Source organism: Desmodus rotundus, chromosome 2 (genome assembly GCF_022682495.2).
Source record: "Desmodus rotundus isolate HL8 chromosome 2, HLdesRot8A.1, whole genome shotgun sequence".
Classification (NCBI taxonomy): domain Eukaryota; kingdom Metazoa; phylum Chordata; class Mammalia; order Chiroptera; family Phyllostomidae; genus Desmodus; species Desmodus rotundus.
Window position 1 is genome coordinate 59,634,167 of NC_071388.1, and position 27,374 is coordinate 59,661,540.

The 27,374-nt window shown below is 41.3% G+C and overlaps 3 protein-coding genes across 14 annotated transcripts in view; 1 reads left to right on the plus strand and 2 right to left on the minus strand.

The window, feature by feature from the left end:
- Nucleotides 1–27,374, plus strand: part of MED12L (mediator complex subunit 12L) — a 313,958-nt gene that overhangs the window by 104,888 nt on the left and 181,696 nt on the right. The window lies entirely within an intron of this gene.
- On the minus strand, nucleotides 532–5,840 carry GPR171 (G protein-coupled receptor 171). The gene is made up of 2 exons (XM_024566226.4): nucleotides 5,762–5,840; nucleotides 532–1,953 (listed from the first exon to the last, which is right to left on the minus strand). Exon 2 carries the CDS (start codon nucleotides 1,901–1,903, stop codon nucleotides 944–946), a length of 960 nt encoding a protein of 319 aa, XP_024421994.2. The 5' UTR covers nucleotides 1,904–1,953; nucleotides 5,762–5,840; the 3' UTR covers nucleotides 532–943.
- GPR87 (G protein-coupled receptor 87) overlaps nucleotides 12,393–27,374 on the minus strand; it is an 87,270-nt gene continuing 72,288 nt past the window's right edge. For all 4 annotated transcript variants that reach the window (XM_045199978.2, XM_045199991.2, XM_045199990.2 and 1 more), the window contains one exon: nucleotides 12,393–16,457. In XM_045199978.2, coding sequence (XP_045055913.2) covers nucleotides 15,421–16,457 — 1,037 coding nt within the window. In that variant the 3' untranslated portion in view covers nucleotides 12,393–15,420. The remainder of the gene's footprint in view (nucleotides 16,458–27,374) is intronic.

Genomic DNA, 27,374 nt, shown 5'->3' on the forward strand with positions numbered 1-27,374 from the left:
ATGTACAGTACATTTAAAACTACCCATGCGTTTCCAAGCCTTTTTGGAAGTAAAAATTTTTAGTTATTTTGTCAGAAACAATTAGATGTTAAAAATTGGATTAGTAAACTAAAAGTTTACCTTGTTTGAAGTGGTGGATTAAAAATAAATCAGGCTCAAGTGGTCTTATGTAAAAAATAAGTTGGCCTTTTTTTGTTGTTTTCATTTTTTAAGTGACCGAAAGGGCTTTAAATGGTGTTGCTGAAGGGGTGTATGGCAACTTACATAGAATGTATAGTTGTCCCTTGAACGATGAGGAGGTTAGGGGCACTGACCCCTCACAGTAAAAATTCTGCATGTAACTTTGACTCCCCCCAAACTTAGCTACTAGTAGCCCACTGTTGACTGGAAATCTTACTGATCACATAAACAGCTGATTAACATGCATTTTGTATATTAGATGCATTACATGCTGTATTACAATAAAATGAGTTGAGAAAAGAAAATGTTATTGAGAAAATCATAAGGAAGAGAAGATGCGTTTATAGTACTATATGTATTTATTGAAAAAAATTTATAAGTGGACTCGTGCAGTTCAAATCTCTGTTTACGGGTCATCCGTATTTTACATATTTTATATGAAGAAGTCAGTTCCAGGTATTTAAATGAATACCCCACAAATACTTCTGTGTCTCTGTCACAGAAGTCACTTGGATATGGATATTGCAGAGTTCTACATTGGTTCAACAAGAATTTTTAGCTTTTTTGTACAAATAAGTGGCTGTAGGAGCATGATTGACCAAGACATACTGCTCGGTGTGCGTTAAAACGGCTCCACAGTAAACCAGGGCACACTTCCGAGCTGCCCGTCGTCACATTCGGAGGCTCTCTTTCCCGGTCGTTCTGTGGTTACTGTCCGGCAGGGGAAGAAATTATAGCACAAAATTATAACAGGACTCCACATTTATACATCATTTTCAGTACTTGATTTTTTTTTCTGAGCCTTGCTGTCCTTTTGTGAAACAAAAGTCCCAGTGACCTTTAGGCGGAATGCCTTTGAGAGGTGGTAGTACAGGATGGGATCAACACACAAGTTCGACACAGCCAGCAGCAGCGTGGCCTCCTTGGCCTTGAAGAGCGAGTTCCTAGTCGAGCAGTCAGATATGACTTCAGTCTGGCTGAGAGTGTATGGGATTCGGACAATGTGGTAAGGAACAAAACATACAATGTAGGCTGTAGTTACTAAGAGTATGTTGATGAGAGCTCTTTTCACATTGGAGTAATTTTCATTATCTTTGTTTCTGTAGAGTTGTCGAATTACAAGGCAGTTTGACATTAAAATGATGACTGAGAAATTTAAAAATATAGCTACACATATAAAGTTTGTCATCAGGTGCCAGTTTTTTCCAATCTCCCTTTTGAATTCCATGCATCCCACGTTCGGCTTTTCCTTGATGTCTTTGATGGGTATCAACATATTTGGCACCATTATAAGAAGGACCATTACCCACACAACAGTAGATATCATTTTGGCAAATCCAGGTTCTTGTATTCGATAAATTTTGCAGCTGTGTGTCAGCTGAAGGCAGCGATCAATGCTCACAAATGCTAAGAAGATAATTGATAAGTACATGTTAATGTAGATGAGGCAGGCTGTTACTTGGCAATGGAATATCCTCAGCTTCCAGGGTGCCACGCCCAAGTCAACAACAATTTTCACTGGTAATGCCAGAGTCAGCAGGAAGTCGGCTGTCAGCAAATTAATTAAGTATATGCTTACGCACCTATGATTTGTGTTTTTCTGTATGAAAGCCCAGGTTGCAAAACAACTTCCAATAAATCCAGTAAGGAAAACTAAATAAAAGAAATATGTGAATGGTTGCAGATTTCTGTGAACTGGACAGAAGATAGAACTGTTTGTCATCTTGTGGGAAAGGAAGAATGACTTGTCTCCAAAGAAAGTTTTTTAAGAATCTGTTAAAAAAGAAGGGAAGGGAGGTTAGTGGTTAAAATTAGAAATAATTTTCTTTAGAATTCATTTGCACTCACAATCTTTCTAGTTCTTAGAATTTTATTGAACTTAATAAGATTGTATGGACTGACAGGAACATCTTATGTTACAAGGTAGCCTGGGTTTTCCATGGTCTGATTTTGTGTTTTTGGGAAATCCCATGTAGGTTTACTTCTAGAAAGGATACTTTTGACGTCATACTTTTGCATTCTGATAGGTCTTGTTACCAGTTGGATTGAAAGTTGGTTTGCGGAGGAGAGAATTAAACTGAAATTCTGAGAACTAGAGAGAGGAAGCTAGGGTAAAATGGTTTGGTTGTGGCTGAGCCTGAAGAGATTTCATTGAGGCCACTGTCGTTCTTTTCTCACAGACTGGTAGCACTCCTCATGCTGGGGGAAACTGGTCTGAGGGGGATGGTGAGGATTAACAGGAAGTTATACTAAAATTTAAAAGAAAGTATTGCAAAAGTAGGCCCTTTACTTTCTAACCTGGTAGAACATTTTCACAATCAGAATTTATTGTATTTTTCTTTTTAGCAGGATGAGTTGAAGGATTAGAATCTGGTCTAGAATTGGTGCTTATTACTTCCCTTTTCCTGGCTCTAGTTTCCTAACGGAGTCGACCTGTGAGCCTGCTGTTGTAGGCTGCAGCCTATGACCGATGAGCCCTCGGAGTGCGGCCAGTCCAGTCTGACAGGTGTTGTACATGCAAAACACACGCTGGGTTTTTAAGATTTAGTACAAAACATTTAAAAAAATAGTACAAGTAGTAAAATTGTACTAGTTCACAGAAATAGTACAACAATTAGTAAAATAGTTCAATATTTTTATACTGAGCATATGTCAAAATATTTTTTGATGTATTAGGTTAAATATATTATTCAAATTAATTTCTCTTGTTTCTTTTTGCTGTTTTAAATGCAGCTACTAGATAATTTTAAAGTATCTTTGTGGTTTGCATTCTATTTTTGTTGGACAGTGCTTGCATAGATGTTTCTGTGTTCTCAGAGTTCTTAAGAAAATTCACAAAGAATGTATTTTAAAGACTTCTAGAACAAGGATGGATGACATTGGTGACCAAACCCTCAAAGAGAAGCTCAGTTATGTTAGTATCAAAACATCTGAAGTTAACACTTGAGTGTTTTTCTTTTTCTTTCACTGTGGTTTTGCGGCAGTCGAGCCCAGAAGTAGAAGACAGAGCCTTAGATTAGAACCGCTGTGATCGACACAATGTGACGTTCCCTCCAAGGGAACTGGGCTGGGCTTCGTTTGCTGCTTTTGACCGAGTCCAGTCAGACTCACACTCTGGAGGCCACAGCCCCTTCTTTCTGGGGCTGCTGCTTTGTTCGCTCCCTCCTCATGCATATTAAATACCTTTCTTTTGTTTTAATAAGATTATTTTTGTGTTTTGTCAGGAAAAAAATTGATGTATATCTTCTTAAATATAGTGACTAGTAAGTATGGTGGCTGACTAAGAAAGCCAAATAAGCCCATTCACTCAAACTTCTAAAAATGTAAAACAAAACCAAAAATCTTTGAAGCCTTTCTGAAGCTTAATTTGCCTACTTATTTAATGATCCCCCACATGCGCCACGGGGTGAAACTGTGCGAGCAGATTGGTAAGGTAGATGTCCATAGACCTTTCTAAGTCAGTGTCATTGAAAGGGTACGTGTCCTTCTCCTTTCCTACCTGAGATGGGACTTTAGGGTCCATGGATGGTGTCGTTCTATACTAAGCTCAGTGAAAATAAGTGCTTTGCATCTGGCACTGTGCTCAGGACTTTACATGGACTATTACTAAACCTTCCGTCATTCCTGTCATGTAGGTGTCGTCTGTGTTTTACATATGAGGAAACTGAGGCACGACAAGGTTATGTGAAGCTGAAGGTTAGATAGCTGGTTATGGAGCCAGGATCCCAAGCCAGACCATGGGTTTCAGAAGCTGTGTTCATAAACACTCCAATAATAACAACCGTAGTAATAATGGTGGTGGCAGTGAGGGTTATTATCACTGAAGCAGCCAGCCTTTTTGCTAAGAGCTTACTATGTGGCAGGAACTACATTCTAAGCAATTGTCATTCTTAATTTTGTTCCTGAGTACTAAAAATAAAAGAAGTTTAGGCTTCATGTAGTTTGATGTTTCATTCTATAATATATATATTTAAAAACCAAACGTAGGCTCTATCCTGTAAGTCTGACCTCCTTTACTTTTGAAGTTCCCATGACCTTAGCAGTCCCTGCATTGCATCCCCACGGTCTCATTCCCACCTCTCTACTTTAGATTGGTGGGATCTCTGCTGTTCCGTGAACTGTTTGTTTCATCCTGCCTTTGTGCTTTTGGTTGTGAGAGAACTTGGGGATGACAGGATTTTAAGGATGGAGGGGACCTTGGTTACAGCATCTAGTCCAATCCTCGACCAACTGAGGAAGCTGAGTTCTGGCTCTTGGGTGTTGCTCAAGGTTCCACAGCCGGTTAGAACAGGCTAGGATCTGACCTTGTTGCTCATGTTCTAGACTTTCCGCCTTTATCCTTCCTGTGCCCGAATCCGGCCTATTCTAAATGCTTTGAGGAAGCTCTTCACATCTACATTCTAATCCAGGCTTCACTGATTTCTTTAGGACTCTGACTCTGATTTTTCATACTAATCATTTATTTGTACCCTGGCATCCTGAACATTCTTTCCCTCTCTGGGTCAAAAGCTAATGTTGGTGTAAATTCATCCTTGTCTCCCACCTTTGCTCATTGTTCCTTTATAAGTTGCTAGGATTTGGGCTTATGTTCTTATATTTCAAATGGGACATAATAGTAACATAATAATGGGTTTTTTGAAGTGTCCCCATTGCTCATATGATTATACACTAAAGCCCCATTTTGTAGACAAATGCATGGTAAACAGAAGGATTAGGGAATGTTTTGTTTTGATCAATTAATATTCTTTGCAACTGGAACTGACCATATACACCTGTGGTTAATATATTTAAAAGTAACCACAGTGTGTCTATTTAAAAGTAACCACAGTGTGTCTATTTGTTCGATAATGCTTGAGATCATGTAGTGCCTGGCAGCTGCTTTTCATGAACCTCAGTCTAACAAAAGTCTATCACTTTGGTTATTGCAACAAAAACCAAATCTCTTCATTTAATATTTTTTGGTTATGTCAACTAGAGGTGACATTGTACTATAATAACATCTGTGTTCTCCAGCATGAATTTGAAAACTAAATGCTTGATAAATATTTTGTCAACCACTTACTAGCCTGTGGAAATTTGAGGTGTCCAGAGGTACTCCAGCAAAATCAAGAAAAGATTCCAGGTGTCTCTTTTGTTTGGATCAAGTGCCCATTGCTTAGAAAATAAACTTATTAGATTTTTTTTTATGGCAGTCACAATGGAATTTTCTTGAAATTACCTACTATAATGTACATAGAAGGAAGTCATTTTAAGAATTGTTGTGCTTTTTTGTGAAGACCAACATGGCCTTTGTTCATCCAGTTATAAAATTAACTGAATAGTTATGCTCACCTATAGGTAAGTATTTAGTTTTCCATTTATTAAGCTGTCTTTTTGAGAATGGGTGGGGTCTTCAGATGGAAGAAAATTCTAGTGTAGGTTACAGTGAGAATCTAGTTAGAGTTTAATAACTGGTGCCTTCTTACACAGCAGCCTCACTACATACTGACATTTCCAACTTACTTGGTTTAAACACTGAAAATCATCGATTTCCCTTCCAAGGAAAGACACTTGAATATATTAAGTATTTAAAAAGACATACCTGGGGGTATATTCTCTGAGCCTCAGGTGCCTCTCTCCAAGTCTTCAGAGAAGCTTGAGCTGCTACAGCAGGATCTCTGTCGTACTAAAAATTTCCTTTCCTTTCCTGTGGTTTTAAAATGTTGCATATTGACGTAGATGAAACTGTGGTTTGCAAAGAGTTTAACTGTATGAAGTTCTCCTAAAGAAGTTCTTTTCAATTTTATGTGTGCTTCTTAAGCAGTTAGGATTTGTCTATTCTAATTTTAGAGGGAAATTTCTTATTTGTCCATTGTAGTAAACACTGAAGATGTGTCTGCATCATAATGATTTTAAAGAACATCAGTTTTTTGTGCCTTGAAAAGGGTTATGAGTTAAAGACATTAGGTATTCAAGCAAAATTTCTGTAGTTCTACTTATTGATACTCATTAGCCTTTCAAATCTGTAATTTTAAAGAATTGTTGCAGTTTGGATCCTGCTGGAGACGCCTATTAAACAAAAAAATGTAACTTAACATAGTCTGGTAAAGTACTGTATGTTTTATTTCTCTTTATTCTTTTTTGTTCATTGTAGACAAATCTGGTAGTAGAAATAGAAGAAGTTAATTATGATGCAGAGAGATAACTATTAACATTTTTAGCACATACATTAAAATTTTTTTCTGCGTGTATATATACACCCACTTAAAAATGTTGTTATATTGTACATACTGTTGTATGGTTTGTATTTTTTCATTCAAGAATATATTGGATCTGTTTTTCTAAGTTATGAGAGTAGACTTACAAATGAGCATTTTTCCAGTTTGGCGCAAATGACTTAGTGAATTGGGACAGGTATTTAGTAATTATTAGGCTGCGTAGAAGTATGCATTTTAATTGTTTGGGTCATTGTTCATTCTGCCTGTGGGCAAGCAAATGCTTACTGGGTGTCTGAACGGAGCCCGGCAGTGTGAAGGACCTAACGAAAAGTCACTCTCTTATCCACATCATCAGTTGGCTCTGTTAGGCTAGGCTTCTTGAATAAGGGTAGCTTTTATAAAAGAGAAGATGAGGTTATGTTTCGAGCATATTTGAGGAAGTTCTAAATCTGCTGGTACAAAGTCGATTTGTAATTGCAGAACCATTTCCTGGTCAGTTATGGTCTGCTTTCTTCTGTTGCTTCGTCAGTTTGGTAGGTGCTTTGGTTTTATCTTTTTTTTTCCTAATAATTCTTAGTCACTTTTCCAGATGATTTGGAAGAAGTCAGAAGAAACCTCTTCCAAATCTAAAATTGAATCTCTTTTGGTATTCACTTTTAAACAGAAAAACTTCTCAAGACTATGGGAAATGTCAAGCTAGAGAATGAATTTAAGAAGAGTCAAAGGGAACTTTTGACAAAGGCAATGTGCGGATGCTTATGATTAACATAGCCATTTATTTCAGATATTTTGGTGTCCTCCCAAATTAATGTAATTATTTTTATTTTGCAAAAGAAGAGTTGTTTTTTTAAAACATATTCACTTTATAAACTAGAGGAAAAAATCCGAATCTTTCCCAGACTCTGTACCTGAATTTTGGTTAAGAACCAATGTTAACTTGCATCACAGTCGCACCAGGAATTGACCTATCTTTTCAGATAGGACTCACCAAAAACCACGCCTCAGAAAAGACAAGCTCGCTGGGTGGGCAGTTGTGACCAGCGTTGACATTCAGTGGGGGATGGAGAGGATTTGGTGGGATGGGGTTGGCTGCCCACTCAGTAGTGAATGGTTCAACATGGTGTGCAGGAAAACTTCACTAAAAAGCTTTCTGGTAAAGTTTCTTCTTTTCTTTTTTTAGGTCAGTGTATTTAGGTGTTTACTTGCATCCATGTCCACTTTGCAGATATAGACAGAGTGAAGAAAGGCATTTAACTGTTCTTAAAAACCCACTAAGGCCACAGTTTTGTGTCTGGATTGCCAAATATGAAGGTGCTAACGTATCCTAGTTTCAGTGTTCTGTTTCCTTTCTGGAATACTGAGAAACCACACTTTCAACAGTGAAACTGAACTGTTCTGTCTTTGGAGAACGAGGCTGAGGCCACCTGGCTTTTCATGGAAGTTCATTCTCAGCGGAATAGGCTTTCTTTTGGGCTGTTGTCCCTGTTTTTGTTTTTGTTTTCAACATGCGTTCCATTTGAATTTCCATGAGTCACTTTTTTCTGTTTCATTAAGGACACATGTTTTTTATGTTGTATCTTGTTAATGTTCTAGGAAATTACAGGTCATCACTAACAAGTATTTCAGAAACCCCAGTGGGAAGAAGTGTGGGGAGGTTCTTTTTACCTCGGTCATGGCAATACTTTTTATTAGAAATGATGTATTAGTTACTGTAATGGGTATTTTGTATGTTTAAAATAAAAAAATTGAAGCTAAATTGCCCCTTGAGTTGAGAAAAAATCTTTCTGTAGCTGTCTCCCCTGCCCACACAAGTCATGCTTTTGATTTTATTGGGCACAAATGCCAAACAACAGTATTTCAGTAGAAGTGTCATTTTTAATGTTTAACATTATTAAAATTGGCCTTTTAAAGGTAGCACAGTAGCCCTCTGGAACTAACGAGGAGGGGAAAATGAATGTTGGGGTCTCTTGCCACAGCCACAGCCAGACACGGGCCTGAGAACTTACTTTCCTTAAGGAAATCCATGACAGTAGGAGATTCCTCTTGAACAGCTGCACAGTTAGACTCCAGTGCCCTGGCACTTAAGGCTTCTCAAAATGAAAGTGTTGGACAGAGACGGTGGTTACAGAGGAGGCCAATAGGGCATCGCTTCCCCCGCCCGCCTATTTAGAGCTCCCAGAGATTCTAAGCTGGAGTGACCCGGGGCAGTGGAGCAGCAGCATTCCACTGTTGACATTCTCCTTGTGGAATTTGCGGTTTAGGATGCTCTCAGCTCAACAGCAGTTTGCATCCTGAAACTTTTTATGATCTTGGAGCAGAGGGCTGTTCCTTGGTTAATGAACTGTGGTGGTCTGTAGCAGCCGTATGGCTCTGGATCAGCCTTCTCTCTGGAACCACTGTGCTTTTGGTTCACATTTTGAAAGTTTTTTTTTTAAAGCACAATCCTCTTTCCCACCTGAATTAGTGCAAAGACTTTTTTCCTTCGTCTGAGAGTAGTAGCTTCTAATTTGTGAGTTATGGACATAACTAGACAAAGCATTTTTAAAGTAAGGTGCACATACAGATCTTCCAAGATGATGCTATTTCCACGATTGAAACTCCGCCTCAGTTTGGTACCTTTTTAATGAAAGAGAGTAAGGGTTTGGAAATGTTTTGAAGGTGAATGTGTTTGGCCCATTCTTGGGATGTGAAGTGGGTTGTATGAGCGGGTGGGCATACCCCCTTGCCCTTCTCCTTGCCCCTCCTTTTGGTTTCCTGCCTTGTTACTGACGGCACAGTGGTACTGGGTCAGCGTACAGTCCATTTCACCTTTCTGGTGTGAGGTGTGACTGCTGTTTGACACGTGGATATAGAATAATTATTGGAGGGAAATCCCTAAAGAAGAACTTTTAAAGGTTATCACTGAGTGCGTTTTCTCTTCCACTTGAGTCGTTATCGTCCGTCTCCTTTCAATGACATTATGAGTAACATATTTTCAGAGCTCAGAGCACATTTTACAAAACTCTGCAGTTACTTTCCAGGGGAAGGTTCTTTGGAGAAATTCTCCCTTTCCCTTGCCATGCGAATCTTTGTTTTTTTGACAAAGTAAAGAAAAATTGTAAGAAATGTTTATTGACTGCAGGCTGCCACCTCAGCGCCCATCCTAGGGAATATTTTTGTGACTTTGAGACAGTTACAGTGTAGAAGGGGTAACAAGGAATATTCAGAACCTGCAAGATACGAATGTACTGCTGGACCGTGGAATCCAGGAGGTACCTGTGGTGGGATAAAGGGATGCTTCTGGGATGTGGAGAGTGCTGTCACGCTTGGGATATGATTCAGTTGATTGGGCTGTGGGGACCTTGTCTGGGGACTCTTAGGCAGTCTGAGTATTGGGAGCATCTGAGCAGGACCTGTGTGAGGAGAAGGATGAGACCGTATCTTGGATCAACCTGGTCAACCTCCGATGTTTTAATAAGTAAGCAGTGGAGAGCTCAGGAACGTGAGGTGGGAGGAGCTGTCCATTCAGCAGCAAGGTAAATCTGCCGTGTTGGAATGTGTTGGGTGAGTGGAGAAAGTGGAGGACAAGACACCAGTTCGAGGATGGTCGCAGTCGTTTTGGGTGAGAGGCAGTGAGGTTCTGAAGTTAGGTGGGAAGAGGTGGCAAGTTAGGCCCCATTGCAGGGGTGAGGTCAGTGCGCTGTGGTGGGAGGGGAGCACCCGGTGCTTCACTTCCGGGAAGGGAAGTCGGAGGAAGACCGATCAGGTGTATTGACTTCCTGTGTTTCCAGTGCCATCTCGTTATTTGACGGAGTACAGCTTGATTTTTACTCCTTTCAGTTAGATATTAAATATTCCTCAGTGCTTCATCCATCATAACCAGGCCGCCCTGAATGTAATTTTGTAAAGTTGTTTTGAATAGCATTGATGGAAACACTGGTTTTCCTATCAAAAAATCACTTTTTATTCACCTAAATTCTTTCATAATATCAAACAGATAAAATATACATTTTCTTAGGACATGAAGTTGAAATTGCCTTTTAGCTTGCCAACAAAATGAGGATTAATTTATCATTTCAGTCAGTAAGATGTCAGAGAGCTGGTATTTTTTCAGACAGCTAAGGGGTTAAAGTAGAACATAACTAATTAATGGCTTGAAAAAAGCTGCGAGTTACATGTAGAAAATCTTTTAGCTTAGAAAAAGGATTATCAAGAAATTGTTTTCAGTAATGTGAAGCTTTATATGGAGATGATAAGCTATTTTCGGTGTCCTTTTATGCGGGAGATGCAGTGATAGGGAAATAAGCCCTTAGGACTTTGTCACGCACTTGGAGGGTGGCCTAGCAGTTCTCCAGCCACAGGGATTTGGGAGGGAGGGGCGAATCCCTGGACGTGCTGATACAGTGGGGGTGGAGCGACAAGGCGACCCCGATCCAGAGTCTTGCATTGCGGGTTCCCAAAGCACTTGAGGATAGTGTTTTGGAAGTGGGGTGAGGTAGGTTGGGAGGAGAGTTTAACTTGGGCCATGAGAAGTCATAGAATTATACAGTGAAGCCCTTAAACTCTGTCAGTGAAAGTATTCTGTTGCTGCTGTTGTTGAGATGGGCCTTTTTTTATAATGCTGCTTCCATACTTTTACCCTAGCTTCTTCTACTGGAGGTGGGGGAGACAGGAGTGGAGTAGCTGCTCCTATTCCCTATCAATTCTGAAACCTTATTTTGTGGAATAATTTTTTTTTCTGTAGCTAGTTTATAATAAGGTTTTAGAAATGTATACTACAGATGAACTAATACAACATTTAATCATTTTGTGCAAACAGTGTTATGAAATGGTTAAAGCATTTTTAAAAGTGGCATATGAGAGAGGAAAACTATATTCTGTTAAGGAGTTTTCTTTGGGGGAGATATTTTGTAATGCAGTGGAAGTTTGCATGCTATTGGGCACTTGCAGAATATAAATAGGTGAGCAAAGGAAACAGTGGCTTCTGCTTTTGAAGACTGCATGGCGCCGGTTGTCTCCCGCCCCAAACACACAAGGCTCTTCACCCAGGAGACATCCCACGTCATTTTGGGGGGTAATAATCTATTTTGTTTGTAATTTTTATGATATTATCTTTGTTACAGATATTTTCTGTATTAAAAAAGATGCTTAGTTTCCCTTTTTCTCCAGAGTCAGTTAAAGAATAGAGGTGGGTTAAGGACAGACTGCAGAATGAATGGCACATAATTTACTGCAACAGATGGGAGCACAACTTAGTGTAAGGGTGTTTTCTGGAGTTTCTGGATTACCTTTCTAGCTGAAGCCAATGTATCAAGACTTCTCATTTGTAGGTCACAAAGAAATACAATTAAAATAGCATTTATGCAATAAAAGAGATTTATTGGCTGATGGCCTTGAATGTCCACAGTTGTGGGTATGGCTTTAGTTGAGGGATAATGAGAACCTCAGGTGATAGGACCAGGGCTGGGTTCATACCGCCCTTTCCTAGCCACCTTGCATAGTGTCAGTTTCAGCTCATAGACCGCTGTAGGTTTCCTTTTGCGGTAGCAAAATGAAAGAAGCACTTCTAGACTTTACATGTTGACAGCAAGCCCTCTAGAGAATTTCTTCAGAAATTTGGGACTTGTTCTCATTGGGTCATTTTGGGCCATGTTCCATCTCAACTTGTGGCCAGTGGAATTGGACATGAATGAAGAACAGTTTTGGCCGACCCTGATGTCTCAGGGACAGGATGGGCTCTAGAACAGTATATGGCCGAGAACAGGGAAAGGTAAATTTTCCCAAAGGAAAAATTTTGCTTTGATTGATGAGAAAAGAGAGTGTAGAACCTGAGGACAGAGCTTCCCAGAAAATAAATATCTAAAGGAGTTCATCATCACCAAACCATTATTACATGACATGTTAAAGGGACTTATTTAATAAAAAGAAGATCAACACTATGAACAATAAAATGGCATTAAATATATATCTATCAACAATTGAATCTAAAAACAAACTAAGCAAACAAGAAGAACAGAGACAGAATCATGGATACAGAGAGCGTTTTGATGGATGCCAGATGGGAGGGGTGAAGAGGTGAGGGGATTAAGAAGTACAAATAGGTTGTTACAGAGTAGCTGTGGGGATGTAAAGTACAGTGTAGGGAATGGAGCCGCCAAAGAACTTACTTACACACATGACCCATGGACATGAACAATGGTGTGGGGATTGCCTGAGGGAGTGGGGTTCTGGGTGGAGGGGGGTAAAGGGAGAAAAATCAGGATAACTGTAATCACATAATCAATGAGATAATTTAAAAAGAAAGAACCTGAGGAGATAACCACCAAACAAGCACTACTATTGACAGCATTTTGTAAAAGATAAAATGGTTCAGCCATCTCTGTGGGTGGGTTACATGTGTAATCTTTTTATAGGATTGTGATTTCTTTGTTTCTTGATTCCTGTCTCAAATGTTTCTTTCATAAAAACACTTTAGAGTATTTTTGTATAGGTGGTTGAATCAATTGTGCATCAACACCAAACCTCAGTTTAGTTAAAAAAAATGTAAGGATTCCTGTTAAAGTGCAGTTTTAGTCTTAGCCAAGAGCCATTTCTGAGTACCTTTCTGTAGGACTTCTTCATTCCAGATGTTGCAGAGCACCTGTTGGTGTATCATGTTCTATCCACAAATATGTTTTCTTTTCATTACTGCCCCAGCAATTTAAAATTTTCTGATTTTAAATCCCTTGATGACACGGAGAAATGATTGGCTGAAGCTAAAGGGCCTGTCGGCCTCTCAGTGAGACTGGAGCTCTCGGCTCACGGTCATCTTCAGCATTCCCTATTATTATCCATTTTCTTACAACTGCATTTACGTGGCCTTCCTTGCCACTTCGGGCACCTGAGTTTGTGAGCTGCACAAGACAGCCCGAGCACTTGAAGACCTGCCCTACTGCTTTACCTACAGAAGGACCTGGGAAGCGGTCCCGGCTGTACCCGCACTAAGGTCTCGGAGATGTCCATCGTAGCAGTGTTCCAGCCCTTTCGTTTTTGTTGTAGCCCTGGACCTGAGAGTTCTGAAATGGAGTGACTGTTACTCACCTCTTGCTTCGCAGTACCCTTATCTGCATTGCATGTTGTTTCTTGGGAAATCTTGCCTTTCACATGCTTGATCTGCTATAGCACAGTAGCACAAATGCATTACTTGGTGCTACTCATCTTCTCTTTTTCACTTTCATTTTGTCTTGTGGCTCAGTAGGGGTATTTAAAACACCAGCATTTAGTAATTTGTCCTGGCCAATGGAAATGATGAAGAATAAGCACAGTGAATTTCTTTTGCAAATATATTTAGACAGACAAATACGGCAAGCTTAGTTTGACCTAGCATGTTATTAGTAGGTTGGTGATTTTGTCTTTTGACCCAGAGTTGGGAGCAGGGAGCTTTTACAAGAGTAAAAAGTGGGCACATTATATAAAAACTTTGCATTCTCCTCCTCAATTTAAGGTGTGTTTTTTGAGCTTTGTCTAAAATCTGATAGGTCCTAGAGCATATGCAATACTCATTTTGAAAAGACAGCAGTAAATAGAATTTGAATGTCCTTATTAGCATGCATAATTGAGTGTATTAAAGAAACCACCCCATGTCTTGACTGTGAGGCACCATATTTTTCGGACTGTAAGACGCACCCCCCAATTTGAGGGGGAAATGGGGGTGCGTCTTATAGTCCGAATGTAGCTTGCCTGGCTCGCTGGGGGTGGGGCGGTGGAGTGGGTTTTTTCCCCCCCCCCTATTTTCCTCCTTTAAAACCTAGGTGCATCTTACGATCTGGTGTGTCTTAAAGTCCAAAAATACAGTAATCGTAGTTTTTTTCATAACTTGATTATTTAAAAAATTGAGACTATTAAAAATGTTTTATTAGCATATATACAGTAAAGAATGACATATATAAATATGACTTACAAAATTCAAAAGAACATTGAAAGTTGGGCTGAATGCCAGTTAATAGCAGAGAAAGAATCATTTTGATAACTTATACGCCAGCAAACAAACATTTCGTATCTGCACATACTCATTTTTTTTTCAGAAAATGTGATGTGTCAAGTTTTATTTTATGTATAGTTTCTCACTCATTATTATAAATTTTAGATTTTTAAAAATCAAGTCCAGTTGCTTTCTTAAAAAAACTCCTTCACTCACCCCTAGAGAAGAATGCATGTTTCTGGCCCAACAGTGAGAGAGAGAGAGAGAGAGAGAGAGAGTGTGTGTGTTTGTTTCTGTCTTTTCTCGGCCATCCTTTCCTTTCGTCCACACCACTGAGCAGAGGAGGATGCTGGCAACACATGCCGTACCCAGCTTCCCTCAGGAGAGTCCACTTCTAAAAATATTCTAACACCAGAGTTCCAGGCTCATTAAGTAGCTTAACAATTCTCTGTAGAGAACGTGTTTAAAATGCATTTTATGTCATCCTCAAAATGCTATCAGAAAAAAAATTACATTTTTCATTGCAAAGTATATAATTTTTATCTGCTTTCTTTTGAAATGCCATGAGATAAATCAATAGGGGATTTCTTAAGTGACTTTCTGAGTGTCCGCTTTTTCTCCTTCTTCAAATCAGAGAAAACTTGACTCTTTCACTAACCAGGCCTTTAGTCTTTTATCAAACTGTGCCTACTTTTAAGTTGGTCTTTAATGATCCTGTTGAAAAAATTTCCATGACTTACTAACTTAATTCTTGTTTTTAGAGATGGAAGACACCCGTATTCCAGTGGGAATTGTCTTGATTGCTTCTTATTTTCATATCTATTTCTTATTTGCTATTTACAGTTCTACATTAACTGACTGACCAGATTAGTGATTATAAATTTAAACCTATTTTGATATGATTGAAAGATGTGCACGTATTATTTTTTTCTTTCGTGTTACACATAAGCATGGAAACTTATATTTTAATTTATTATCATGCTAAATTGGATAGTAATGCTCAGAGGTGATGCTTAATGTCATGGCCATTTTCAGATCTGCCCCTCTTGTTGGTAACTGAGGGTCACACGTGCACCTAGGGCTGTGCTGGAGCGGCGGTGGGGGTCACAGCGTGTCTGTGCTTTCGGGCGCTGCGTGTGCCCTCCTGGATCTGGACGTTTCTGAGTCATCCTGAGCTTTTAGTGAGATGTGCAATTTCTTACACAAGATTTCTCTAAAAGGCTGGCATAGAGAGAAATAAATAATGGGGTCCAAGCACACGTTGGCAGCGGACAGCAGCAGAGTGAATTCCTTCACGTAGTACAGGATTTCTCTGGACTGGCAGCTGTAGTGAGCTTCCGTCTGGCTCTTTGTGTAGAAGATTCTGACAATGTGGTAAGGGACAAAGCAGACAAAAAACACTAACATGATGCTGAATATGTTGCGGCTAGATTTCTTCTTGACCGAGATGGAATTCCTTCTGGACTTCAGGTGGGACTTGAAGATTTTCCTTGTGATAGCAGTGTAGAAAATGATTAACAGAAGAAACACAATCCAGAAGATGCCCACAAAAATGTAGTTTGATGCTTTGTGCCACTTTAGTCCCAGTTCGTTCTTAAGTTCCATGCATTTTATACGTGTGACATCCTTAACACTCTGGTTGGTGAGGATAATGTTGGGGACAGCGAGAAGGAGCATCAGTAGCCACACCATCACTGACAGGAGTTTGCTGTAAGTCACTGACTGGATGAAAGATGTCAAGAGAGGCTTTACGATTTTGTAGTATCTGTCGAAGCTGATGAGCCCAAAGAACACGATGCTGACGTACATGTTGACGTAGAAGAGCACCGCCGAGACCCTGCACACGAACACGCCCAGCTGCCAGGGGCCCAGGCCTGCGTCACTGAGGATCTTGAAAGGAAACGTCAGGCTCATCAGGAAGTCAGCAACAACGATGCTCTTGAGATAGATGATGAAACTCTTCGAGCTGGGCACATGAAAGAAGATCCACGCCGACACGCTGTTGAGCAGGATCCCCGCGATGAAGACCATCAAGTACAGCACGGGAATGACTTGCCGCATGACGAGGGTGTTTCGGGAGCAGGACTCTGGGGGCTGAGGGGTGGTGGAATTCATCATTTCGTCACTCCCGAAGGCGAGGCCTGGAAAACAATGGAAATAATGTCTTAGAGGGCTCTTATGGCCTCCAAGTTAATTGCCAAATAGTAAAGCAAAAGACAGTGCATATAGCCAAGCCCACCACATTCTGGAAATGAAGTTTTTGTTACATGTTAGGCACCCTTCCCTCCCTCCTTTTTTTCCCCCCTTTGGTGAAGGGAAACGCGGCGTAGTAGATGACAGGAGCGGAGAGTGGGTGAGGCGGGACAGCCCGAGGGCCGTGGGTAATGTGAGGGGCAGCGTTTCCCTGAATGACAGTGGTTCCCTGTAAGACTCCACATTTCGAGGATGTACTCATTTAAATAGTCTCAGAAGGTATGAAATTGTCAAAACAGAGCATCTGTTTTACTTCATTCAGAACTTTGTTTAACACATCAGATTTAAGAGCTATTGCTACAGATGTTACTGTTTAAAAAGCCTACCCCTAAGTATATATATTCTGGACATAACACATTCTGGTATTTTTGATGTGGGAGTTGGGTACCTTTCTACACTGAGCTTTTCTGTGTTTTTTTTTCCCACTGAAAAACTGATTTGCGTTATTTTTATAAATTAGAAAACAAACACAAGCAAATGATAAAAGCCCATTCTGGATCTGCACTGTTCAGTACGGTGGCCACCGGCCACATGTGGCTGGAGAGCACTTGAACTGTGGCCAGTCCAGATGGAGATGTGATGTAAGGATAAAGTGCACACTGGATTGTACAGGCCTCATACAAATAAAGTAAAATGTTTTAATATTGATTACATTTGAAATGATATTTTAGAAATATTCTGTTCAACAAAATATATTAGTATTTTTTTGTTTTTCCCTCACCCGAGGACATGCTTATTGATTTTAGAGAGGGGGGAAGGGAGGGAGAAAGAGAGAGGGAGAAATATTGATGTGCGAGAGAAACATAGATTGCCTCTTATACACAGCCTGACCAGGAACCGAACCTGAAAGCCTAGGCATGTGCCCTGACTGGGAATCAAACCTGTGACCTTTCGGTTTGAGGGATGGTGCCCAACCAACTGAGCCACACTGGCCAGGGCATATTAGTAACCTTAATTTAACTTTTTATTTTTAGAGAATAAGGAAGGGAGGGAGAAAGAGAGGAAAAGAAACATTCATGTCCGAGATAAACGTTGATCGGTTGCCTTCGCACACCCCCACCAGGAACCTGGCCTGCAGTCCAGGCATGTACCCTGACCAGGAATGGAACCGGCGACCTTTTGGTCTGTGGAGCAATGCCCAACCCACTGAGCTGTACCAGTCAGGGCTTAATTTTACTTTTTAAGAATATGGCTAGTAGAAAAGGTAAAACTACATACATGGTTCACATCATATTTACTGTATATTGACTAGTAATTAATTTTGTCTTGTTCCATGATGGTCAGATGCAGCTTAGTCTAAGAGCCAGACTCACAGGGATAAGCCGTGTGCCCCCAGGGGTCACAGCCCCCACTCAGTCCGTCTGGTGCAGTAATTGACTCAGTAATTGACTAGGGTTTACAATATTAAAAAATGTAGATGTAAATACATTTTAAAGTACTATAGAGGGAAATATCATATAAGATAATTATGTAGTGAAATAGTGAGGAATTTTCAGGAATGTTTGAGAGCCAAATTTTACTCCATATGGAAACATCATTGAAGCCAGTATATCTAGAAAGAGTGAAGAATTTCCTAGAAGTGATTTAGTGAGAGCCAGAGTTCCTTTCCTTGTAGATCTGTATAAAGACATTTTTCTCAGTCTTGTGCCATATACTGTTGAGCTGCACCGTGTCTGCATGTGGCCTGATGCCATGGGCCCAGAGCTGTGTTTTCAGGTTCCTCCATGTGTTGAGAGTCTGAGCACGCATGCCATGCGGTGCTCCTCGCTGCCTGCCCCCGCCCCGCTGTGAGGTTGACTGAAGGGGCTGGCTGGCCCAGGCAAACTTCTAGTGCAGGTGTGCCTTGCTTGATTGGGTTGGCCTAGTTTTAAGCAGTTGCAGACAATAGTCTGCTTTTTAGGATGTTAAGGTTTGACATATGCTAGTTGGGGGAAGGGGCAAGGGTACCTCTGCTGCCTGCCTGTGCCCCTGTCTGGTTGGATACAGCAGAGGCAAATTAAAGGGTTACCCTACTTGAGTGACCAGCTAAAGGTAAATCCAAGACAATTTTGGTAGTAATTTTCCAGTTCTTGGGTGTTTTTTTCTTTAGCGGTGGTACTGATGGTAGCGCATTGTGTCCTGTGTAGGTACAGATTTTACTGTGCTCGATCTTGGTGTCTCAGAACACGGCAGCCTTTTCTACAGTGACAGATTGAGAGAGACGTGACAAAAGAGCATCTGCAGCAGGTGGGGCCAGTTTTATATATTGAGACCAAAAGTCAGGGATATGAGTTGCATGAGAAACAAGACCAGGTAATGAGACATATATCACTTTGATGTTGAAACATTTGCCCAGCCTCTTCTACTTATCTTTAGTATGAAGATGATTTAATGCCCTGATAAAGGGACAAACTGAGACTTAAAGTCATTCTGCAAATGGAGGAAATGCTGCTTTTATACAGTAACTTAAAATCAGAAAGAAAACAAAGAATGTCTTGGTGTGGCCCAACAACTCTCCCTTCCCTGCCCCAAGCTCTCATTTGGTCTGTTTCTAAGCTGCTTGCTGCAGCCCATTAAAGGTGAGAGACAGGCAAAGGGAGGCAGGGCAGGGCGGGGTGGGGAGGGGCGAGGGGGGAGGCAAAGGCCTCTCATGATGGTCAACTGAAAAAGTGGGCAGACCGGTTTGTGGAGGTGTAGCCAGCCCTGCCCAAGGTAGTTAATTCTGAGATTCTGTCTGAATTTCTGTAGTGAAAGTGGTCATTATATTAACCTTGAGCTTTCAGGAATGCACACATTGCTCCCTAAAGTTCTCTGGGGGCGGCAGAACTGTGTAAAGATCGGTGAGTGTGTAAGTCCTCAGCTTCTCTTAGGCAGAACTCTTCCTCCTTCCACAAATGCAGGGAAAGGGGAATGAAGTGAAAAGGCATGAGAGTTTTAGTCTCTATCCCATGGCTTTGGGTCTTTGGTAACTTAATTAAAGAATGTGGTCAAATGGGATTCATGAGCCCCCAAAATAACTATAATAGTATCATATGAATTGCTTTCTTTCCATATTTTTGCACAGCTAGAAAATCAATGCCAAAGATTCATTCTAGTGTAGATGGTGAGTACGCTTGTCTTTTAGTGCGATATGAGGTCTCAGGATGTGCTACATTAAGTGTTTTCATAATGTAGATCAGGGGTGTCAAACTCACTTTCACCAGGGGCCACATCAGCCTCGAGGTTGCCTTCAAAGGGCTGAATGTAATTTTAGGGCTGTATAAATGTAACTACTCCTTAACTAGGAGCAAGGAGCTTGGCACCACTGCTGGGTAGACACAAGGTGCTGGGTGGATAAAACAAGGTGAAGGGCCGGATTCAGCCCTCAGGCCTTGTGTTTGCCACCTGTGCTGTGGAATATCACGTTCAACTGTAGGGCTCTCTCTCTGAGCAGAATTTACCAGTAGTCGATATAGGGCCATTCAAAGCAGTGCCCACCCCAGAAATACATTCATCTGAATGAAAACATGCTCAGTTCATTACTCATCTTCTGAGTAGTCACAGGGCCCCGTTTTCCTCTTCTACATGGGCCACCCCCACCACCCCAATCAAGTGCTGTCATTCTGTTTTCTCTGAAGAAGGGAAATGATTCCTCCGTAACATTTTGATGCAATTACCTGAGCTTTTGATAATACCAGAGGGTTTTTTTCTTTCACCTTAAATTTTTGTTGTTTGCATGAGGTTTCTTTTCAATGAAGGAATTAACCCAGTGAATGCTTGTGATCTTGAAGTGGACAAAGTGTTTCTTTACTAATGATCCTGTGTTGTAGGAGAGAGTGAAGAATTAATTAAGTTAAATAAACACCAGAATGTTTTTCTTGGAGAAGTATGTATGGTAGCAGTGTAATTACTTTTGAATTCAGCTTATAAAATTGTGGAATATTTTAACATGTGCATTTATTGTTTTAGGGTACTGGTCTTGGTTTTCAATATTAATAATTATTAATTTGGTGTGAACTCTTGTGAAAAACTTACAAACTCTTTACTCAAGAGTGTTGGACATGAAGTGTTTTTAGTTATTGGTTTATTCTCCCCCCTATGGAAGCAGATTCTCAAATCAATTCCTTGAATTACTGAAGTTAACAATTGACCATTTTAGCCAAGAAATCATGGGTGGGACTCTCTTGTTATTTTTTTTACGCCATCACACCAGATAATTATTTGTTGTGGAAGACTGTCCTCAGCCTCTGCATTATAGGGTGTTTAGCAGCGTCCCTGGCTTTTATCTGCTAGAGAGAAGTTGTGACAACGTCTCCAAACATTGCCAGACGTCCTGTGGGAAAGCACGCCACTCTGGTTGATAACCCTTGTCCAGTGAGACGATGCATGCAGGGGTAACACCTGAAAGCCACATTGTCTGCATGCAAAAGTGTAAGTTTGGCAGAAGGGTGGGTGGATTTGGTTCTGCCTTACTCTAGGTTGTCACTTTTCTTGTGCTTTATACCAGCTCTTCTTAAAACTTTCATGTGCATACACATCCCTCGGGGATCTTGCTAAAATGAAGACTCATATTCCATAGGTCCATAGTTGGGTGTGATATTAATGCTGTTAGCCCAGTGACCACATTTTGAGTAACAAGTTTTTTTTTCAGACCTTGTACACAGGAGACGTTTAGTAAGTATTTGGTGAGGAGGGTAAAATAACTTGTTTTTCTTTCCTGGAGTTGGGACTCCAGGTAGGAAAAAGTTACATTATAAGAACCTTGAAATCTAGGATCTTTCCTAGAGTTTGTTCATTACAGATATTATCGTCATAATTTCATTCTTATGGTTTCCTGGAAATATAAATATGTATTTTATAGAAATCTACTTGAGAATAAGTGACAAAGAAGTTTTATATTTACCTATAATATTCCTAAAAGGTTATGAAGTTCTCTTTAGAAAAAAAGCAGTAACAAAGGGATTAAGTTCTCCACGGAGCAACATCACCTGTGGTCCAGGGCGGCGCCAAGCACATCCAGGTCTGGGAGACACATTCTGAGGGTGTGGCTGTGCTGACTCCTGGGGAGGGAGGAGAGGCAAGCGGCCTAATAGGGTGGTTGGTGTGCTTGTGCTGTTTCCTCTGTTAAACTCTGAAATCATTATGAGTAACTATCACTGTCAGTGAACACTAGGTGACTGAGTACATTGGTTTTGCAAACAGTAGTTTCTGAACTTTTATTTTTGTATATTTGAAGTATTTCATAATTAGAAATAAATATATTTGGAGAATGGATTGCTTTCAAATCCTCCTGTATCAACTCCTACCTATGAGGAGCATTTTTCTTCCTGTTCTTCGTTAAATTCTTAAAATGGGACAGTCTGATATTTCCTCCTCCCTCCTTTTAGTCCAAACATTAGAAGCTTTAATCCAGGGTATTTATTTGGGATGTTTTCATATGACATGAATACTTGTTCTCTGGGTGATTTTTGTAATACGAGGAAATAGCACAGATGTGTGTAATCATTGCGTACATTTCTAAATTAACTGAAGCCATTTACTTATTATTGCTGGTTTTGTCTCCCTTGTCCTAATGTGTACCTTTTCCCCTCCCTTTTTGGTGCCAATATGTGATATCCTAGATGGTTTCCAGAGTTGTTAGAATGGGTTGAATAGAAAGGGTATTTATACATGGACTGCTTCTTCATTCTTGTCATGTTTGCTAATATTTTATGTTGTTAAATATATTTTATACTATTCAATTATATTAATTCTAATATGTCATCATGCTCCTGGCTTTTCTTCTTCCAAGGTTGGTTGGATGTTTTAGAATTCTTGCATTTTGACTCTTGGTCCTGCCTTCCCCCTCAATGTTCTAACTTCTTATGGGTTAGTAAACAGTGTCTTTGCTCCTAGGTCAAAAACCTGTGCCAAGAGGAAGTCATTATAAGCATGCCAGTTTATTTCATAGAAATTACTATTTTTTTTCTCTCCAACTGACCATCCTCCTTGCTTCTCATAAAGCCATTTTCTACTGGGCTCCTCTTTCTCTCTCTCTTTTTCTTTCTTTAAAAGATTTTATTTATTTATTTTTAGAGAAAGGGAGGAAGAAAGAGAGGGAGAGAAACATCAGTGTGTGGTTGCCTCTTGTGTACCCCCATCTGGGGACCTGGCCCACAATCCAGGGATGTGCCCTGACTGGGAATTGACCTGGGCTCCTTATTAAATTCTTAAAGTGGCTGTCTGACTCCTCTGTCTGGCCAGCACTCTCCCTAGGCTCAGCCAGTGGGAACCTCACTTTCTCCTTCTCCTGAAGGAATAAGCCCCTCTTATCTTCCTTCACTGCTTTGAACAGTTGATGATGATGCTCACCACACTTCTTCTAGGCTGCCAGGGACATCATTTCTAATTTCTTGTTCTTTTCTCAGTTGTCTTTTTCTCCTGACCTCTCTGCAACCTGTGATGGGATTGATTTCTCCTGCTGAACTCTTCTCTCCTTAAGGTGCATTGTAGTCTTTGGCTTCTGTGTGTTCCCGATCTTTCTTCCTTTGCTAGGACCTTTGTTCATTTGCTCACTAAATCTCTCCGAACATATTTGCAAGGCACTGTGGAAATACATTGGCCACAGAGAACTTTGAGGAAGGCCACACAGTCTAGGGGGAGGCTGAACAAAGTCGTACTTTTTTTTTTTTTTTTTTAAATAATCCTCATCCAAGGACATGTTTCCAGTGATTTTTAGAGAGAGAGAGGAAGTTGGAGGGGAAAGGGAGGGAGGGCCGGATGGGGAGAGAGAGGGAGGGGGGAGAAACATTGATAGGTTGCCTTCTGTGTATGTACCTCGACTGGACATAGAACCCACCACCTAGGCATGTGCCCTGACTGGGAATTGAACCTGCAACTTTTTGGTGCATGAATGATACTCCCAACTAACTGAATCGTGTGGCCAGGACCAGAGTGGTACATTTGGGTGTGACAAGGGGCGGTCATTGAAGGAGGAGCACCTAGCACCCTCCAGCTGCAAGAATGGTGATATCAGGTGCCTGTGAATGTTGACAAATGTATTGACTTTAGTCAGGCAAAGTGGGGGAGGAGGGAGTTTTGGGCAGAGAGAGCTACTAGGTAAATGCGGCAGAACACACGGGGTGCCAGCACAGCAGTGGGGCGTGGGTTGCTGAGCTCTTGGGTGACACAGAGCCTTGCCAGTGACTTAACCATTATCACCAGTTTGCAAGTGAGGAAGCTGATGCTTAGAATATTAAGTAACTCACCAGAAGTAAGTTGGGCAGCTAACGCATGACCAGACGGTATTCAAACGTAGGTCGGTTTAACTCTCAGCCAGCTGGGGGCACGTGGGGGAGCATGTTTTGTGCTTGCTGGTGAGTATGAGCATGTGTGTACACAGGCCTTTCAGCTTTCTTCTGCAGTCTCATCTTTAGCAGTCAATATTTTTTTGAGGGAAGACACACATGTGTGTTTGAGTTTGTGAGTAGGTATGTCCTGTTTTTGATCAAGGTTTTAAGTGTCTACAAGGTGTGGATTCCTTTACTTTCTCCAGTTAGCCTCCAGGTGCCACACCATAGAGAACCTCCATTTCATTTGACATTTTCTGAGTATGAATGTGTTTCTGACTTTTGACTTCAACTCAGCTTCCTATCTCCTGCACTGATGTTAAGCAAAGGCACAGAATTAGACTGTTGATAATGGCGATTAAAACAAAAGACATCAATCACTGAGTGGCGCAGACTGCTGCATGTGGTTTGGAGGCACACGCACACGGACTCTCTGGGGCCCCGGCAGAGGTGGCCTCTGCTTGTTGCTGCTTCTCGTTTTCGGTCTGGTTTTCCTTGTAGAAAAATCTAGGCCTGAACGCTGGAGTAGTTCTGATTTAATCCTCCTAACTCCTGGCCACTATGGCCCGTTGACTTCCCCTGCGGCTGGAGTCCAGGTTGGGACACACACGCTTGAATTAAACTTAAAATTGGATGGGCGCTGTGATCACATTTTAATTGAGAAACTGTGCTAATTAGTTCTCACATTAGAAATATCTGCAGGCTTTTCTTAAGCTGAATTGCAGACACCTATGAGCTTCCTCTTTTAACAAAGCGTAAGCTCCTCTCTGTCTTGACTGCCCGGCGTCCTTCCTGGGCCCTACTGTTCAGACTCTAAAACCACGAAGGTCAAAATATCTGAGTTTTTGCTACAAACAGCCAACCCTTTGATTATGTGTGACAGTGGGCACTGGGTTAGTATGGATAACAAGCTGATAATGTCAAAACCAGACCTTAATTTTAATTCCAACCACTTCCCTTAAAACACTTTTAGTAGAATTTGTAGCAAAGCACAAGACTACCACATTCAAGAACTTGGGTCTGTCTTCCCTTCCTGTGGTTGTGCAGACGCATCATGGGAGCTGCTAGAGCAGGGCAAGGTGCGGTGCAGGCACCAAACTTTTGGGTCCATGAGAATGGTCACCCATCACCAGCCTCTCTACCAGGAACTGCATCTGGACTGTCAGGATGGTTTGTAGGGATTTTTTTGTCTACAGTTTTTGGTATGGTCCAGAGTTTCTCAACCTTGGCAGTGTTGACATTTTTTTGTTCCAGTTCTTTGTGGGTGAACCATCTTGGGTATTGTTTAGCTGCACCCCCCACTGTGTCCACGAGGTGGTAGCAGCACCCTGTGATCTGTGACAATCAGAGCTCTCCAGATAGTTCTAAACGCTCCCACGGGTCTATTCCACTGAGAACCAGTGGTGTAGACCTTTAATAGTAGGTGTACTTAATGTCATTTCGATATAGGAAGATAATTTTGTCAGCTCTTTAATTGGGGCTAAACCTAACTGTATGTTGAGTAACTTATCAGCAGTAATAATTCTGCGCTTAGGCTTTAGAATGTGAAGTAAGCTTTCTCACTGCCCTGTTGGAGTAATGGGCGGACAGTGCAGCATAGTGTACAAGTATGTGCATGGGATGCAGTGGGCCTTGGTTTGACTAGGACTCAGTTTCTTGCTGTGATATTGGGATGTTACTAAGTGCCTTGGTGTTTCAGTTTTTAGATCTCTAAAATGAGGGGTTAGTGGTTAATACATCACATGGTTCCCGTTCCTGCGAGAGTCAGATACTAGGTCCCTGGCAGTGTGTGACTCTGAGAAAAACGTTGGGGAATCAGTGAGTGACTCAAATGGCAAAGGAATAATCAGCTGTCTCAGGGACTCTCAACCTGCCAGGACTTCCCCTGGCTCAGGCCCCACACAGTCTCCCTCCACGCCCCCATTTTAGGCTGATGTTCTTCTGCACTGTAGTTTAGGGCTGCAGGAGGCACGGAGCCTTTGCCCAGTCCTTCAGACCTCCTTGGGGTATCCAGCCCAACAGAGCTTACATGGGGGAGGAAGGAGGGTGGGCTGTGCTCCTGATGGCCCCTCCATTCCAGTCGCAGAAGTGGCACTCAGCCATAGGGAGTGCTTGTGAAGGCCAGAGTATTTTACGCTCTTATTCAGCAATTCCATGCAAGCCTGCACTTTGGTGAGAGGGGTGGAAAGCTATGAAACTCCCATCTTCTCAGTTTGGGAAACTGATTCCTTTCTCTGCCTGGAATTAGATTGAGCCACTTGGATGTCTGTTTTTCCAGCCTGTTCTTCTGTAGCATTATTTTGAAATGCGTGGTTCTTTTCCCTAGGGCCAGGCACGGAAATGAGTCTCTGACCTCTTTTTGCCTCACTGCGGTGGTGTTTGCATTTCTCCATTAAGCATGCAGTGCTCAGATCTCCAGATCTTGGGGCTTAGAGCATTAATGCATGTCCCTTTGCTATGGGGATGGGGAAGGTTGTCAGTTCCGAGAAACCAACAGCTTTAACGACTTAGCTAAATATCAACTACCTGTATATTTGTTTTAGATTCAGGCTTACGTAGCCAAAGGAAAAGAATAAAAATATCCAGGCTCGAGGTGGGAGCGGGAATAGGGCAGAGAAGTGATTCTCATACACTTGAAAACCTAAAATTTTTTGTACTTCCTACCTGTTGAAGGACTCAGTAACCTTTGGTTTTAATAAAATACTGTGGCAGTAACTTATAAATGGGTCAGTTCTTTAAATGAATTTGTATTTTGTTAGACACAGCGTGTGACAGCAAAGCAAGTGTGTTCATTTCAAAATGAGTAGGACTTGAATGCGAAAAGCGCATTTCTGTGCAGCTTCAAGGTAGGGCTCAGACTTTTTATGAATCCTGAGCCCACAGAGTGGGACCCGTCGTTGAATGGATGTGTCTTTTTTAGACCATTCCATTTGACATAGGTCATACTCTGAAATTTTCACTAAACACAGTTGGCCCTTCGTATTCATGGGTTTCTTTCACATCCATGGATTCAATCAACTGCAGGTGGAAAACAGTATTTTCATATTCCCAACCATGGTTTTTCATCCATGGGTGGGAGACACTGTTTTTGATCTGCATTTGGTTGATTCTCTGATGTAAAGGGTCAACTGGGGAGTCACTGTAGTTACTGGGGAGTCACAAGTTATTTACAGATTGTCAACTCTGTGGGGGTTGGCACCCCTAACCCCTGTGGTGTTCAGGGGTCAACTGTTTTTCACTTTTCCAATGGACTTCACTATGAGTCAGTCACCTTAGTTCTTGCTGTGCTCTATGGGAGTTATCGGTGCCATTTCTTCACTGCTTCAGACGTGATGTCTGTCTGTGAAATCTGAGACCAGCCAGCACTCCTTTCCACCTGTACTGGGCGTGGCAGAGTCGTGCTGGCCACTCGCTTGGACCAGGAACAGTTTTGTTTCACTCCATTCTCCTCCCTTCCTCCTTCCCTCCTTCCCTTCCTTTCTTTTTCTACTGTAGCCTACACCAATTTCTAGTGTTTTT

Coding starts and splice junctions, on each gene's coding strand:
- GPR171 (XM_024566226.4), bottom strand. CDS start 1,903: ATGACAAACAGTTCTATCTTCTGTCCAGTTCACAGAAATCTGCAACCA.